Genomic DNA, 16,032 nt, shown 5'->3' with positions numbered 1-16,032 from the left:
GTGTATGCATGTGTGTGTGTGTATGTATGTGTATGTGTGTGCGTGTGTATTGCATTCCTGGACACTTTTGGGTCAAAGTTTTTAAAATACTGCTTCTGCAGAGGTGGCAGTTTTTCATTTCTTAAGGGTGAGGATTGGGAGAGAAAAGCTTTTGACCAGCCCCTTTTATAGTGATGGTTTCTCATTTTAATGTGTTTATGGCGCTTCTCTTTTATTTACTACTGAGTGAGCTTTAGTGCATTTCAGCAGTAATTAACCTATGTTATTAGCAAAACCCTTGTGAATATCCATTAATTATTTTGAATGTATTTTTTTTTTTTAGTTTTTTATATAGTAACATTTTTTTAAATTCCAATTTAAAGGCATTTGATATGTTTATAATCTTTATAATTTGCACATTTCCAACTAGTTTTCTATTTATTACTTAGTCTGTAATACTAATAGGTCTAGAAGAGCATATTTTTCCCCCCCTTAAAATAAATTAATCAGAAATTTGAATTTTTACCTTCAGTTTTTCAGTCCTTAGAAATATCAGGCAGCTTATTTGTTTTGAGTGTTTGTTTTAAGTTAGTTAATAATACTTTGGGAATTTTTGTAAAATATTGAGCTGGAAGAAAAATACTTGTGCTTCCAATGTTGAGTAAAGATAAGGACCTTCTCATTAGCCAGGTCCTATTTTTGCAATTAATTTCAGATCCATGTGCTATTCATCAAACAGAGCAGGTAACTTCTCTGATTCTATTTAACAGTACTTTCACCATACCTCATTCCAACAAGCGCCAGAAACAAAGAGCAGACTATTGTTTTTGAAGGTAGATAGCATTCAAGTGCTATCACTTAGGAAAATACCCTGAACAGTTTTCTAACATAGTGACTAAATAAGATAATAATAAACCTGAATGATTCTTTGTGATGCTAAATGACAACAACCTTTGACATTTAGAATTTTGCTTATATGCCATATAGTAAGTAAAATTTAATATTTCAAACAAATGGACTTCAGAAGTGATTTTTATGAAGGTAATTAATATTATTGCCATTTCTAGTTTCATCATCAGATTCTAAGTATAAGAGAAGAGCTTTTAGTTATCATGTCAACTGAAGTTTTGTATCAGATGAGTTCTGAATTTGTTTCACAGAAAAATTCATGGAAGAGAAAAACAATAAAATGTTGATCTATTATAAGTGCTTATGAGCAGTTCCATCCAGCTCTCTGGAGAAAATCTGTGATTACACAGGCCCAGTTTGTTCAGTTTTTATCTCTTTTACATCCGCTGTCCTTGTATTAAATTATCATTGTCCTAAAGCACATGAGATAGAAATTAATTGCAGTTTTCGACAAGCTCTGACAGTGAAATATTTAGCCCCTCTGTTTCCAATCATACTTATATGTATGTTTGATAGTGCAAGGATGACACCAACAATTTCTGCAGTTTAACGATGTCCTTATTAAGTGTTATTTTATATTTTGTGCATTTTAGAATTGGTTGTTGTTTTATGTGCACATGTATATAAATATGTATGTATATTTACTACTGTAAATTTGTAATTCACATATTTTAGAGCACAAACAAGTTAACTCTACTATGTCTACACATAAGTATACATATAAGTATATGTATTTCAAATCAGACACATGAAGACGTGTTCCTAAATCATATTTGGATGAAGAGAAAAGAAAATTCAGCTCTTAAGGATCTTTTATATATATGTATGTGTGTATTTATGTATCTACTTTTAAATGTGTGTGTGTGTGTATTCAATATTGGATGCCAGATTTTTGCTGTATTTGCCAGGCATGGAATATATCTTAATCAGACGGTTCAGTCTCTGCAAAAAAAGACAGGTAACTTCTTAATTAAATCCTGAAATGATTCTATTTTATATTAATCATTTACAATATTTGTTGTGATTTTATTCACGTATTAATAATGTGTTCATGTCTGAGATTATAATTACATTGAGATACTAAGTACATAATTTTATGATTTGGGTCCTGTGTCCCAGAAACATTTTTTGAACTTTCTTTCTCTTCATTCTTCTAAGATACATTTTATATACAACATGAGAGGCTTTAAATACATAGAAACATTAATTTCAGTTATCATTCCTATATAAACCCACCTTCTTAAATTTTTTATAAAAAGGAGAGGAGACATACAAGATTTCCTCCTTCTTCTCTTCCTTCCCCCCCAAAAAAGGGAATTTCTGGCTTCAGAGTTGTGAATTTTATTTTGAGTGGGTAACTTATGATATAATTTAGTCAAATAATGAAATGTAACTGAAAGGCAGTAGTAGTTTAAGTGCTGTGGTGTGGGTTATATAATTAAAATCTTGGAGCATAAATAAACATACATATATTCAGGTACATGTTAGTTCCTCTTAATTTTTTTTTTTTGGGGGGGAGAGCCTGTATAGTAGGTAAAAGTTACTTCCTTTATTTAACACCTTAATCTTTTACTCTTGTCTGAATGATTTCCTCATATTATATTGACTCAAACTCATTTTAAGTTTTCATATTTCAGATATTTTAAAATTCATTTAAAGAAAGTTGTCATTTCTAGGAAATTCTTAATTTTAATAACTATTTTAACTATATTATCATTAAATTGGTGACAGGTATTTCTTTCCTTTTATGACCACATTACATTTACTAGTATTTCTCAAATATAGTTTACGGAGCTGAAACAAAGCCTAATTTTAAAATGTTAAGCTCTAGTTTGAATGTGGATGTTTGTGTGCACATAATTTCATATTTGGGACAAACTTGTGTTTTTAAAAGTTCCTTTGAACTTTTGTAATTTTAGACATGATCCTGTGTACTTGGAGAGTGATTAAGTAATATATCACAGCAAGATAGGTGTATTCTTCAACCAAATTATTTAAACTTCCAATCAGTTATGTTCCTTTATTATCCTTATGTAGTTGAGTAAGTATATGAATATATCCATATGTCTAAAAATCATGTAACAGGCAATTCTAATAAGGAAAATGCAGTTATGTTGAATTATTTCAAAATAACGCATATTCATGATATCTACTTTTTTTAAAAAAAGAAGGAATTTAAATATGTTTGTGAATAGCAGAGACATTATACACTAAAATGTACTATACTAAGGGAAGGCTTATATCATGAGAAAAAAACTTAAAAACAAATGTATGTTCTTTCTTTTGATTATTACTTTAAAAGTCTACTCTTATCATCCATACTGCTCTATGGCTTTTCATGTTGCTTTGAATGAAATTGTACAAATCAAAATGGAACTACATACCATATGTAATGTGTTTTGGCAGCACTTACCTAGCCAACTCCAACAACAAAATAACGTTAGCCATGCTGAGAAACATCAGAAGTATCACAATTGTGTTGATTTAGCATACTCTCTCATCTTCTTCTCTTTTATGCAGTCTTCTTTCCAGTAACTAGCTAGTCTTGTGCTAGAAACATTGGAAGTTACCACAAAGTTATCATAATAGAATTAGATAGTTGATTTATGCAATAAATGATCATAATTTAACTACTTTGCAACTACTCTTTAAAACAGGAACTCCAGGAATCTAGATGAGAATCGGTAAACAAAATTCTCTAAAATTTTTATTCTATATTAAAAGTGGAATTTGATTTAAAAAAATATTTTTGAAACAGTGATAGTGACTTGTTTTTGTATACTTGAAAATTTTTTTTTCCAATTAATCAGGAAAATCAGTTCATCCCTACTTGAAAATATATTTGATTTGGGCTTTTCCATTTTTCTGGGGAACAAACTTTTTTTCCCCTTTTCTCCTTCAGGTAGAAACTTTTAAAGATTATATAAAAAAAGTATAATTTAAAACAATAACCAAATCACATTGTAGGACTGTTCTTTAAAATATATATATTTTTTCTTATTAAGGGTATAAACTAATACATTACTTCTTTTCTCCTGGGGGGGTGCTTCTTTTATGTTATTTTTAGATCAAAAGCAAAACTTGTAATTTTCACCTTTCTTTTGAGTGTCTATTGTGTGAGCTAGAATAATTTTCAAAAGTTACATATTCTTAAGTAATGTGCTTGTTTTCTTGGCAATATTTTTGAGAAATTTGCCTGGGGGAGAAAAGGGAAAATGTTCTGTTACATCTATTTAAAAAAAAAAATAAAATTAAGCATTAGTAATTATCTGATAATGTAAAACTGGGAATTTAGATGACATTCTTCATGTTTCTAGAAAATTATTTGAAGTTCAAAATCAAATACCGATATTCCCAAATATTTGGCATTTTACCCAAAATTACTATTTTGCTTTAACTTGTGGAGGTTGTGGTAATTATGTCCATTATTCCCCTCCCTTTCAGTGAGAGAAATCTCTAGTAAATTCTGGCAGTTTCTTTCATGATCAGATGTCTGTGGTATAAAATATTGCATTTAACTAATTATTCCCTGGAGTGACAAAGAAGTGAAGTTAGTGTTTTTGATAACTGGATAAAGGGATTATGGAAACCACATCACTTTCCTATTAGGAAGTTAGTATATCCATTTTGATGCTAGATTGTATTAAATTGGTTGAACAACACTGTCAGTGATTTACATTAACATGAATGACACCTGTCCCATCAATCATGAGACCAAGGTGTCACACATGGACAAGCACCAATCACCAGAATTGCAGGGCTTTGCACACTTGCCTTTTAACTCATTTCATTGTTCTTTAAATCTAGGGGGTGGCTCACTCTGTTCCTGAGTCTAGACCAGAGAATGAGACCGGCTCAGGTGCTGCCACGTGGTTGGCCTTTTCTGTTCCATCAGAGGTGTTTGGGAGTGGGAGAAAAGAATGACGAGTTTTTGCACAAAATTTTAAGTAGTTAGAAATTCAAGCTTCCTGTTTTTTTTTTTTTCCTTTCTTAAATGCCCCCACTAAAGTTATCAATAAATATATGCTTACTTATATTTCTTTATATTCAAACAAATTTAAGAAAAAAGGTAAGTCAAGCTTATTGACTTAAATTAGATTGGGATATTTTGCTTTTCTTGCTTTTCTCTTTGATATTACAGGTTGAGTAGTCAAACAAATGAGAAAAAAAAAATAAGTCTTCACTGAGCAGGTTATAGGAACATAGATCTAACGCAGAAAGGGACCTCAGGTAAAAACTCCCTTTCTGTGATTTCAGATTACCAATTTTAATGCATAGTGCATTTTGAATGTTCTTAATGATTTCAAATATAAGTATCGGTTACTATTTATGACAACAACTTTGCTTTTTATTTTGTTTGCAGTTTTTTGAGTGAATTCAATACATTGCCTACCTTAGTTCTGCTTATTAGGGACTTTTAATCTCTTTACTGAAATCACCTAAAATATAGAAAAGCTTATTCAAGTATAAGAAGTAAATGAAAGGCTTTTCTTTCTGATGAAGATACTAGGATATTCTGTCCTGCTTTTGTCTACTTTACCAAGCTAAGCACATGATAAATCTTATATTTGTTGTGCTTGTGGGTGTATTATATGAATTATACCCTAGTATAATATGTATAAGGATTTCTGTGGGATTAATGGGAAAAGAAAACTCTGAATTCCATAGTGATTACTGTCAATATCTCATTTGTTTTCTTTCATTTCTCTTTGAGTACCTCAATTGAGTGCTTTTATAATTTTTTTGTGATTGTTGTCAGGTTGGGATACTGCTGACATTTTTGTTAATGTCAAGCAGGAAAACCTGTGGCAAACTGGTATAGGTCTATACTGCATGGAAGATACCGCTTATGTTTGATTGTGTGTAAATACAGTTAGTTAGTTGGGGGTTTATCTGATAGCTTGGCAGAAAGAGAGAGGAGCTGTACAAACTGTTTTCAGTAACTGTGCTGTTCATACACCTGATAAGATTAAGAGAGCTTTCCAAATGCTGATATGCTTTGAATAAGAAAAGAATAATCACTTCCACTGGCACCAGCTTATCGGGAATGAAATAAAATGCCTACACTTTTACATTAGCAAAAGTAAATGTTTTAGGCACATCATGCCTTTTTCCCCCAGGTTAAATAATAGTCTTTTTTTTTTTTTTTTTTTTTTTTTTTAATGTACTAATGAATAAAAAAGGATTTATTACCTTCACCAAATCAGAGGTGAATATATTGATAAAGGTACTTTAGAGACAATTGTAAGAATCCTCTTGTTGATAGAGTGGTTCCATTTTGTTCTCTCTGGAATTCATCAGTTTTCCCTCATGTTCCATTAACTATCATTTCTAGTATTAGAAGATGGACTTATTCTTAACTTAGTTTCCTTGTATTTTTTGGTTTTGTTTTGTTTTTTAAACTGAACAAGTGATAGTCAATTGATGTTCCGCTCATCAATCCCCATCTCCTATATGTTGGAACCTTTGTGCTGGAATCTAGTTAAGCCTTTAATCAGACCACATCTATATGAACCTATATGAAATTCCTTAAAAGGTATATTAAGTTTTTTTTTCTTTTTTAAGCAAGTAGATAATGACAAATTTTGGAGAATTGTCTAAAATCTAGTTAATTTTTTCAAGTTGTTAATCCTTTTCAAGTTCTTCCCTTTTAAAATGGTATTGGTATTGCTCTTTGTAAGCAATTAACTTTTCCCCTATCTTACCATTTTCTTTTCTTTGTAATTTGATTCAGGCAAATAATTTGGTGTATTCTGATTTGATAAATGATAGTGCAAGAGCAGATTGATTGATTTTGGATTACTATTGATTACTCTCAATGAAATCACTGTGACACACTCAAATCAATAGTATTCGATTAACTAAGGCACCACTGTTCTATACATCTAGCAGCAGTGGGGAATTCAGGAACAGAATGTTCACAAGCTGATAAATTGACAAAGCATTCAGCTTTAAATAGCCCTTTGTTCAGCACTAGTTCGCTAAAATATATTTCATTGGAAAGTTCGTTTTTGCAACTCTGGGTCTTTCTGTGGAAGAAAGGTCATTGGTTTAAGGTTTATTAAATTTTAACTAAAAACAACTGGCTCCATTTAGGTGTAAAATAATTTAAGTACTTACTGCAGGCAACCTTCATGCTTTCGAGCTGTTACTCAAAGGTTTCATTCTTCTATGAAGATGTCAACTGTAAACATAAAAATGCATCACTGAAAATGTAATGGTTTAAGATTCAAACTGAAATAAAAATTCCTGCCTGGGGAAAGCAGTATAATCAAAATAAAATAGTCTTAACTTTCTTTAGAAGTAGGCATACTGAGAAGTAGTGCTAGAAGGCAGCAGGTAGAGAGTTGGTCAGGCACATTGCTTCTTTATTTTTATTTCTTCATGTCTGAAGGCACTTAACATGAGGGCACTGGAATTACATGCAAACTATCATGTGATCTGAAAATTGTTCCATTAGAAATATGCAGAATTGTATTGTTCTGAGCGAATTTACCAACTAGCTATCAAAAAATGCATTTGCCCTATTTTGGGGCATTTTGGCTAATGTCCAGAAGGGTAAAATTTCTCATCATTTAGCATATTCTTGTACAAGCTTTATACCTGGGATCAGGTGTGTGTGTGTGTGTGTGTGTGTGTGTGTGTGTGTGTGTGTGTGTGTGTCCCAAAATTATTTACTTCTAGAAATGATGCATTTCTCTTTGGAATGTTTCAGGTGTTATACAACTGAAGCAAATGACTACCCCCAAATTTGACATAACTCTGTGATTTTAAAAAATGAGGTGCCATCTTAATATGCCCCAATATCTATGCAAAGAAGAATATTACAATCGTTGAAGAGCTTTTAAAAAACATGCTAGTTGAGACATTTCCCCCCTTTTTTCCAAAATTAGAGGTTAGTTGGTGGTGGGGAGGGTGGGCCCTGGCATGATGAGGAGAATGATTTTTGTACAATGATTCAGAAAATTCCATTACAAGACTTGGATGTTTCTCTAGGGGGTTTGAGCAACTCATGAGTTTAAGGGAGGTGAGTGAAAGGGCTCTTCATGGAGTTTAATTTATGTCTGCTTTATTGGTGGTCTACAAACCCATGTGAAAGAAATGGAGACAGTTTTGTCATAATTATGGAAGTTCTGTTCTCTTAAACAGTACCTGTTTTTTAAATAGCTCCTTTTGTAATGCATTTTCTTTAATCCTATGTATTCTTTAAAATGCTAAGCCATTTGTGACCTAGTACACTGATCTGCTGGCATCTGTTGAGGTGTTGTTAGGCTCCCTCAGAGATATTGACTATCTACAAAAGCTATTCTGAAACTTTTCAAGGAAAGCCACTCATCAGTAGAATATCCAGGAGTTGAAAATTGTTCAGGCTGTACAATTGTTAAAAATATGATGAAAACTAGATGCTGATATTGTATCTTTTCATCCTTAGTAATATTATTTAGTTAAGAGGACTTTAATATAAGCTCTTTTCTTGCCCTCACCCCAATCTTGTTCTGTTATTTGTGCATCACTACAGTTTACACAAATGTGAAACTTTTTTCATTGACAACAGAAGGGAGATCCTTTATTTGCTAATGCAGTTTTGTCCCAGGTTGTTCCTCCCAGATGTGCGTTTCATTGTGCTATTTCTATATGGGCCAGTAGGAACTCTACCCAGCTAAAGGCAAAATTTGGTTGCTGTGTTGAGAGGACATTGACTTTGCCTGATAAATAGGAAGAAGGGACCAAACACATCTGCAAATGTCTTGTACATTTGTCAAATGCATTTTTGAGTTTGAATTGCATCAGAATTAGGGAAATCTTTCTGCCCACTCCCATATAAACATATTCTTATTTAGGGAAGGGTAAAGCCCTACTAGGCAGTAGCTAGGGAAAGCATCATTTACTGTAACTTGGGTGAGCTAATGTCTGAAACTGGTACCACTGTCAATCTTGGATCTTTTCCCTTAGTAGTAGATTTCCCCCCTGTCTGTGGCACTGAATTTGATTTATCGCTGGTATTAAGATCAAAAAAGAAATCATTCCTTTTGATGTTTGCTATTAGGCACATGCAGTGCAAGGGAGATCTGTCTCAGCATAAAAGTCACTGTCCTATTTACCACATTTTCACTAATGGCAGAATATTTTTTTCCATTTATTTGTGTTTTCCCATATTTCAAATGATATATATTGAAAAGCTGACTTTAAAATAGTTCAATAATGAGTATTTTCATTTTGTAGAGGTACCCAGAAATTGTTGATTTGTAAATAAAAGTTTTTAGAAAAGTTTTTTTTAAACTACTACATTTGTGTCAACTTTAAAGATACCTAGAAACAAGAGAAAGAATATATCCAAATATGATTTCATTTTTCATTAAAAAAAAAAAGAGTATAGGTATTAGTATAAATTAAAATGAGGTGGCAAACAGAATATACTGGAACTGAAATTTTAAGGATCTTGTCTCAGATTCCTAATTCTATACACCCTTTGTTTCCAGTTAGGTACAGTATGTAGTAGCTTTTGTCCAGCCTCTCAGTTAGGAGGGATTCGCTCTGAGCAGCATGAACCCCAGCCCATCAGCAGGCTGCTGGTCAGCAGCAGGTGTGAACAACATAAAACAGGATTAACACTGTACCAAAGTGTGTACTAAAAACAGAACCCCTGCCTTGATTTTAAAAGGACTGCCTGGACTCTTAAGATAGAAGTCACTCCCTCTATGTCTTAGTACTTTCCTTATTTACTAAACAGTGTTCAATGGGCTATGTAAATTGCTGTGTTCAGTTCCTAAGAAGTAGGTATGAATTATTACATACTCCTTTTAGAATAACTACAAGGAAACCAATCATAGCTTTTATTTTAAAATGAGTTTTGAAGAATGAATTTCATGGGGAAAAACGGCCATTGACAAATTTTGTGAGCAGGAAGAAATCAGTTCCTTTGAAAGTTGATTCAGCAGCATTCATTTTTTTTTTTGCACACAAAATTTTCTGTAACACCCGAAATATGACCCAGCTCATTCTAACTTTTAAAATTTATTTGGGCTGATACTGTTTTCATACATATGTATATATGTATAATGAAAGAAGCTACTTCAGTAGCAGAGTCAATTTTTTATTAGCGTTCATCTCAATGGAAAACATGGAACCATGATTATATGATCTCTTTAAAGAAGAAAAAAAGTGATTAGGGAAATTAATTATCCTAGTAAATTCACTTCATCTGAATTTTTAGGGTAATATGTTCAAAGATTGCATTATTTTTAAAGCTTTTGTAAACCTTTATCACAATGTAGCAGCAGGTGTGAACAATACACTATAAAAGAGTCTTCTGGAAGCCATACCACTTAGTCACATTCTGATTATAGGTAGAAAAGAAGAAATAAACAAAAATTCCACTTTTCTTTGATCCACTTGTGTTAGATTACTTCTAAAAATAGTGCTAGTGTCATATTATTTAGAAATACACTCAAAATTATTCACTTTTAGATTTATGGGCATAGTGCAAGTTTCCCCAAAATTAATATGAAGCTAATAAATTTGTCACAAATACTCTGGTGGTCAAATTTTAAAGTGTGTGTGTGTGGTTGTAACAAGAATTTCTATTGATTCTCGTTCTTTAGCACTATTTTCAAATGTAAACATTATTTTTACTCATTACTACACCTATCTGCTGACTCTTGATCACTATAAAGTATGCTTCTTAGTGTTCAGTCATATGAGTCCATTTGGAGTTTCTTCGGCAAAGACGTCGGAGTGTTCTCTGCCATTTCATTCTCCAGCTCATTTTTTATAGATGAGGAAACTGAGGCAAACAGAATTGAACAACTCGTTCATGGTCACACAGAGCTAGTAGGTGTCTGGGGTCATATTTGAACTCAAGAAGATGACTTTTCCTGAATCCAGGTCCATCACGGTGTCCCATATGCCTAATTCACAATGCTTTAAAAAGGGTAGTCACAAGCGTAGTCAGAATGTCTCCAAAATTTTATGCTACAGCTATTTTTTTTGCTACAAATTTTTGTGGTGACAGTGCTGACAGTACCTTGGACATTGTAAGAGAAACAAATTAAGAATTATTAAAGACCCCACATTTGTATTTACTTCTATAATTATGGTTTCAGTAACTTAAAGGTCTGTTTTTAATTTTATTTATCTAGGTCTTTCCAGAAGTAAACTAAAGTTGTGTATGTTAATTAAACTGAAGGTTAATTATTTAAGGATAGCTCAGGAAATCAGGAATTAAGAGGTTACCATTGTAAGATTTTGATTATTAAAAATGCCTTTAAAATAGCTTTCTAATTGTTGATAGTAAAGTCTTTTTAAAACTTTGAAATCCATGAAATATACTTTTTTTTTTTTTTCGAAAAGGAAAGTAGAACTTTTTTACTACTTATACTCAAAACTTAAAACACATTTATTTAAAAGAAAACTACTAACATATCATTCATGAAACTTCAATTCGGGTTTTAATCTGATTACTTTAGTATTATAATTTAGTAATCTTTAGTATTATGGGTCTTATTTAACTATCCCTAGTGGACTCAAGTAATCATGTTATGATTCTGGTGACTTGCAAAGAATTGTTATATGTAGTCATGCTGGTGTTCCTTTAATTATTGAATGGAGCCATACTGCTTATATGAAACACTTGGGGATGCCTCAATAAACTATTAGTAACCTTATTATATAGAAGACATTTTGTTTGCAGTTCTGGCAGGAAAGAAAATAAAAAGGATTAAAGACTTTTTAAAAAAGCTTTTCAAAGCAAAGAGAATGAATTTGAACTCAAGCACAGAATTCATATTCATATTGTCTGACTGAGGGAAACACTTAAATTCCTTTTAAAATCAGTAACCTAAAATAAGTCGTAGTCGGAATAAAGCATGTAATCATTATAACTAAATGTGTCAACATTTGATCCCCCAAATAATTCATTTCTCAGCTAATATCTTAGAATAGTATTTATGATATATATTATTTATAATACAGGTATCCAAACTCTTTAATTTTTGACTCCTAAATTCCTAATTTCATCCTAAATAGGTTTCAACATCTTTGTGATATTTATTTTTAACATAGGCATTTTGAGCTTTTTCTTTTCTGAAGAGACATATGGGTTTATAATCATCAAAATTATTGCCACTCAGACATTGAACATTTATAATTAGGTGATTAGTAAAGTTAGACACAAAAGATTCATGGAGATATTTAAAGCACTGTACAAATGCCAATAAGAATAATAGCAAAAAATTAAGGTTTTTTTTTTTTTTTTTGTTTTGTTTTGTTTTGTTTTTTTAATTAAGTGTTTATACCCAATTTAAATGAATCCTATGTGTTGCTAGATTATTAGTTTTATAACAGCTTGGCTCATCATGAGTTTGGAAGTTTCCATTGCTGAGGAGACACATAACTTTTCCATATCTTACAGTATAAGAGTTATGGCTCTTTTGAAAAATGACAAAAAAGGATCCTCTTTAGAAATTAACTTAGAATTATAAGCATCCAAATTATGTCAATTTAGCCTTAGTATTTTTTTAAATACCAACAGATTTTACAAGGCTTATCCTGAGCCATATTGTTAATGCTAAAGGAAGAATGCATTTAATGAGTCCCACATTGAAAATTTATATTCAGTAACAGTGATTATTGAGAAAAGAGGGCATAGAGTAGAAATACTTTTCCTCTAATTAATATGAAAGTACATCTTTTGTGTTATATAAGGAAGTTGATTTTAATAACTGAATTGTGATGCAGATGATAATGAATCTTAAAGGACTTTTACATAAACCATTTCTCTAGGCCCCTCTCTTGCCCTCATATCTCAAACTACTCCATACTGCTTTCTGTTCCAATGATGATAATGTACCTGGAAGGAAAAGGCCGTCCATGGTGAGGCAGGCAGCGTCAGACAGGGCGGCCTGCCATCTGCCCCACCTGCTGCATTCATGTGTCCATCTGGTTCCTGCAATAGCTCATTGCAGGCTTCCACAGAAGAACATTCCGGCTGAAAAGCAGGCTGTGTGAATTATTTAGGCTGCTAGTGTAAATAAAGACAGAGAAGAGAGAAAGATAACAGGAGGAGGAACTGGGAGAACCTTTTGCCTTTTTAGTCTTGGATGCTTTGGAATGCTTTAATGCATGAAAGCATTTGATTTGCATATAGATTTAGATGTATAGATCATTGTGAAGATTACAAGCCAATGAGTTTTATCTAGATTTAGATAGCTCTCATCCTGCTTTGCACATAAAATATGACTAGTTGCAGGAGAAGAATCTTTGGGGACTTTTAACATAAGTGAAACTGATGAAATGTAATGTTTTTAAGCATTAATTTAGCAGAAATAAAATATTTCTTTTAAGAACTATGTGCCCTTTGTAATCCAAGAATTTTTAACTATTTCAGGTGAGGGGCTAACTACTTGATTTTATAATATATATTTGTACAATTTGTGCTTCCTTTTTTTTCTCTACCTTTTGATCTTAGGTACAAATCTAATTGAGGTTTTTTAATTTTACTTTTACAAATGCAACATTGAACTTATTAAATATGCTGTGTGAAGAACATTTTTGTGAAAGATAAATAAGATTATACAAAGAGGAGTCTGATTTTTATTATGGTATATATATATGTGTGTGTGTGTGTGCTATTTTTTTCCTCTTTCTTACACAATTGGTACGCAATATCCAGAAAATGGGAAAAAAGGTACATAGATAAATTATTTTAATAGGAGAATTTTAAAGAAATAAATAAGGTAGGCTTGAATAATATGGATATAAAGATTTGTTTATTTTTTAAATCTATTTGTAGTTGTAGTCTAGGAAAGCTTGATTTAATATAATATAATTACAGATATCTAATTGTCAGTTGAAAGCAAGAAGTTAAATGACTTATTAAGAGTTTCCAAACTTTAAAAAAACAAGTCCTTTTTGACTTTTCCTTATTTGGAGAGAAGGAATGGATGACTTTTATTAATTTTACTTAAAAGATATCTGTTCTGGGCTTCAGAAGCAAATTTTTAAGAAATGAATGTTCATAAGTATTAATTTCTCTTCCAGTTTCCCATATTTATTACAAACTAACCTCTTATCACTACTAAAATGTAATGCTATATTCTTTTTAATTTTTTTTTTTTTTGCTTAAAAGAAATTGGGTTTAATTCTATTTTCCTGATTTTTGTTTTGATATTTTCCCCTAGCATTTAGAATTTTAAGTATATTAATTAATTTCAAAGATTTTTGAAGCCTTCAGAAACATTTGATTATATTAAATTATTAAGTTTAGACCACATTAAACTTATTAGCATTCATTTCACATGCAGGTCCTTAAAGCAATTTTTTTTGCCTAAACTTTAAAGCTATAAACCTTCTTAATGTTATTATATTTGCATCCTTTCTTTGAAGTAGATTAGCCATCATTTGGTCCATAATTCATTGAAGTAACTAGTAATCTACTTTCTTTTCTTTTAAATTAAATAATTTATTCAAAAGTAGAGATTAAAAAAAATGCATTTTAACTGAATAGATAGTTTTTGTTCTGAAAAAAAAATTCAAATGAGTTATAATTAAAAAAAAAAGAATTGTAAGTGAATTAAATAAGTTGAAATCCTTAAATTTCATTTTCTTGCTTTTCCCCTTTTGGTTCTGTTCCCAGTCACTACCTTGATCTCTCCATGCCTCCCAATGCACCCTATCTTCCCTCCGCCTCTCCCCAAAGTCTTTGAACTCTATCATAAGTACAGGTTAGATTTGTTTCTTGTGATAGTGAGGTTGAATTGAAATAACATTTTTATAAAATGTTTTAAATTCTTAATCAAGTCACTTTGATGCCATGTAATACTGATTGAATATTTTTAGCAGGCAGATTAGTACAAAGTCAGCAAAGATGCCTTAATTAGAAGGATGTGCAAATCAGTTTATCAACAGGTATTTTATTAGGCACCTTCTACATTTCAGACAGTGAACCAGACCTAGTGATACAAGTACCGAGAATGAAATTACTAAATATGAGAACTGCATTTGGGATGTGTTTCATTTAAAATGCACTGGAACTGTTTTCATAATTCAACATTTTGTATGACAATTTAAAATGTACACAGCACTTTTCTTTTAAAAATCTCTACAAGGTCAGTAGTGCTATTATTATTATATATATTTAGGAATTAGTATCTTCATTCCACTTAGGAAAGCCTTAATACCTAAAGGATAGTTAAGTGATTTGACTATGGTCACATGGCGACTAAGTATTTGAACAAAGGTTTCCTGTCTTGAAGCCCATGCTCTTTATGCTGCATCACAGTACAATTTAATATATATGTTAATGATAATTTTTAAATTCATAATTTCCTAGATTTAAAGCTGAAAAGCACTTCAAATCATCTGGTCCAATCTGCTCATTTTACAGATTAGGGGACTGAAGTCCAGACAGATTATAAATGCTTTGCTGGAAGTCACCCACAAAGTAAGTAGCAGCAGTTGGATTTGAACTCAGTTACTCATATTGCAAATCCCACAGTTTTTTCTTTCTGTAACATATTGCTTTTCAATAAAATGTAAGAGCATTTAAAAAAAATTGCTAACGCATCATATGTAGATCAGGAATTATTAAAGAGGTGATTTTAGTACACATTTTAAATCCTTTTTTGTTTAAGTTTTATTAGTGAAGATTTTTACTAAAATTTGTTTTACCTTCTTGCAGAACTTTTTTTTTTCTTAGCTGATTACAAGAGACTGCTTTAGACTGAATAATTTGTACAAATCATTGCTACCTTGTCTGCAAGTGACTTTATCCTGTGATGCTGGTAACATATTACACATATGTTCCATGTTTATGTTTTGATGGGAGGCTAGACTGCTTGAAGAAAATGGCAACCAAAACTTGGTAATAAAGATGCAGTATTTTTGTGTCCTGCACTTTTCTTCTCTCTTCATCCCATTTTATCATAAGGCTAGAGTCACTGTTCTCTGTGCTAAATGTATTTTTATTTGATTTTCTGTTTAATTGAATGTGATGTTTGAAGGCAATGGAAAACCATTTTTAAAATAAAATCTAGATCCTATCTCAGCAATTTGAGACTGGAGAAGGTTGAGAGATTTTATAATTTGTCAGATGGAAGAATCTTAGAAAGAAATGTGACTTTTTAAGAAAGTAGACCTCTAACTCCT

At 31.5% G+C, this 16,032-nt stretch overlaps 1 protein-coding gene across 17 annotated transcripts in view; it reads left to right on the top strand.

Moving 5' to 3' along the window:
- The window catches only part of ESRRG (estrogen related receptor gamma), a 657,723-nt gene that overhangs the window by 450,043 nt on the left and 191,648 nt on the right, over positions 1–16,032 (top strand). For 5 of the 17 annotated variants that reach the window (XM_074309163.1, XM_074309164.1, XM_074309167.1 and 2 more), the window contains one exon: positions 15,272–15,328. The exons of the other annotated variants lie outside the window; for them this stretch is intronic. In XM_074309163.1, the coding sequence (XP_074165264.1) occupies positions 15,303–15,328 (26 nt within the window). In that variant the 5' untranslated portion in view covers positions 15,272–15,302. The remainder of the gene's footprint in view (positions 1–15,271; positions 15,329–16,032) is intronic. 17 annotated transcript variants of the gene reach the window in all.

This window comes from Sminthopsis crassicaudata, chromosome 4, assembly GCF_048593235.1.
Source record: "Sminthopsis crassicaudata isolate SCR6 chromosome 4, ASM4859323v1, whole genome shotgun sequence".
Lineage (NCBI taxonomy): Eukaryota > Metazoa > Chordata > Mammalia > Dasyuromorphia > Dasyuridae > Sminthopsis > Sminthopsis crassicaudata.
This window is presented reverse-complemented; position numbering and strand designations above follow the sequence as displayed.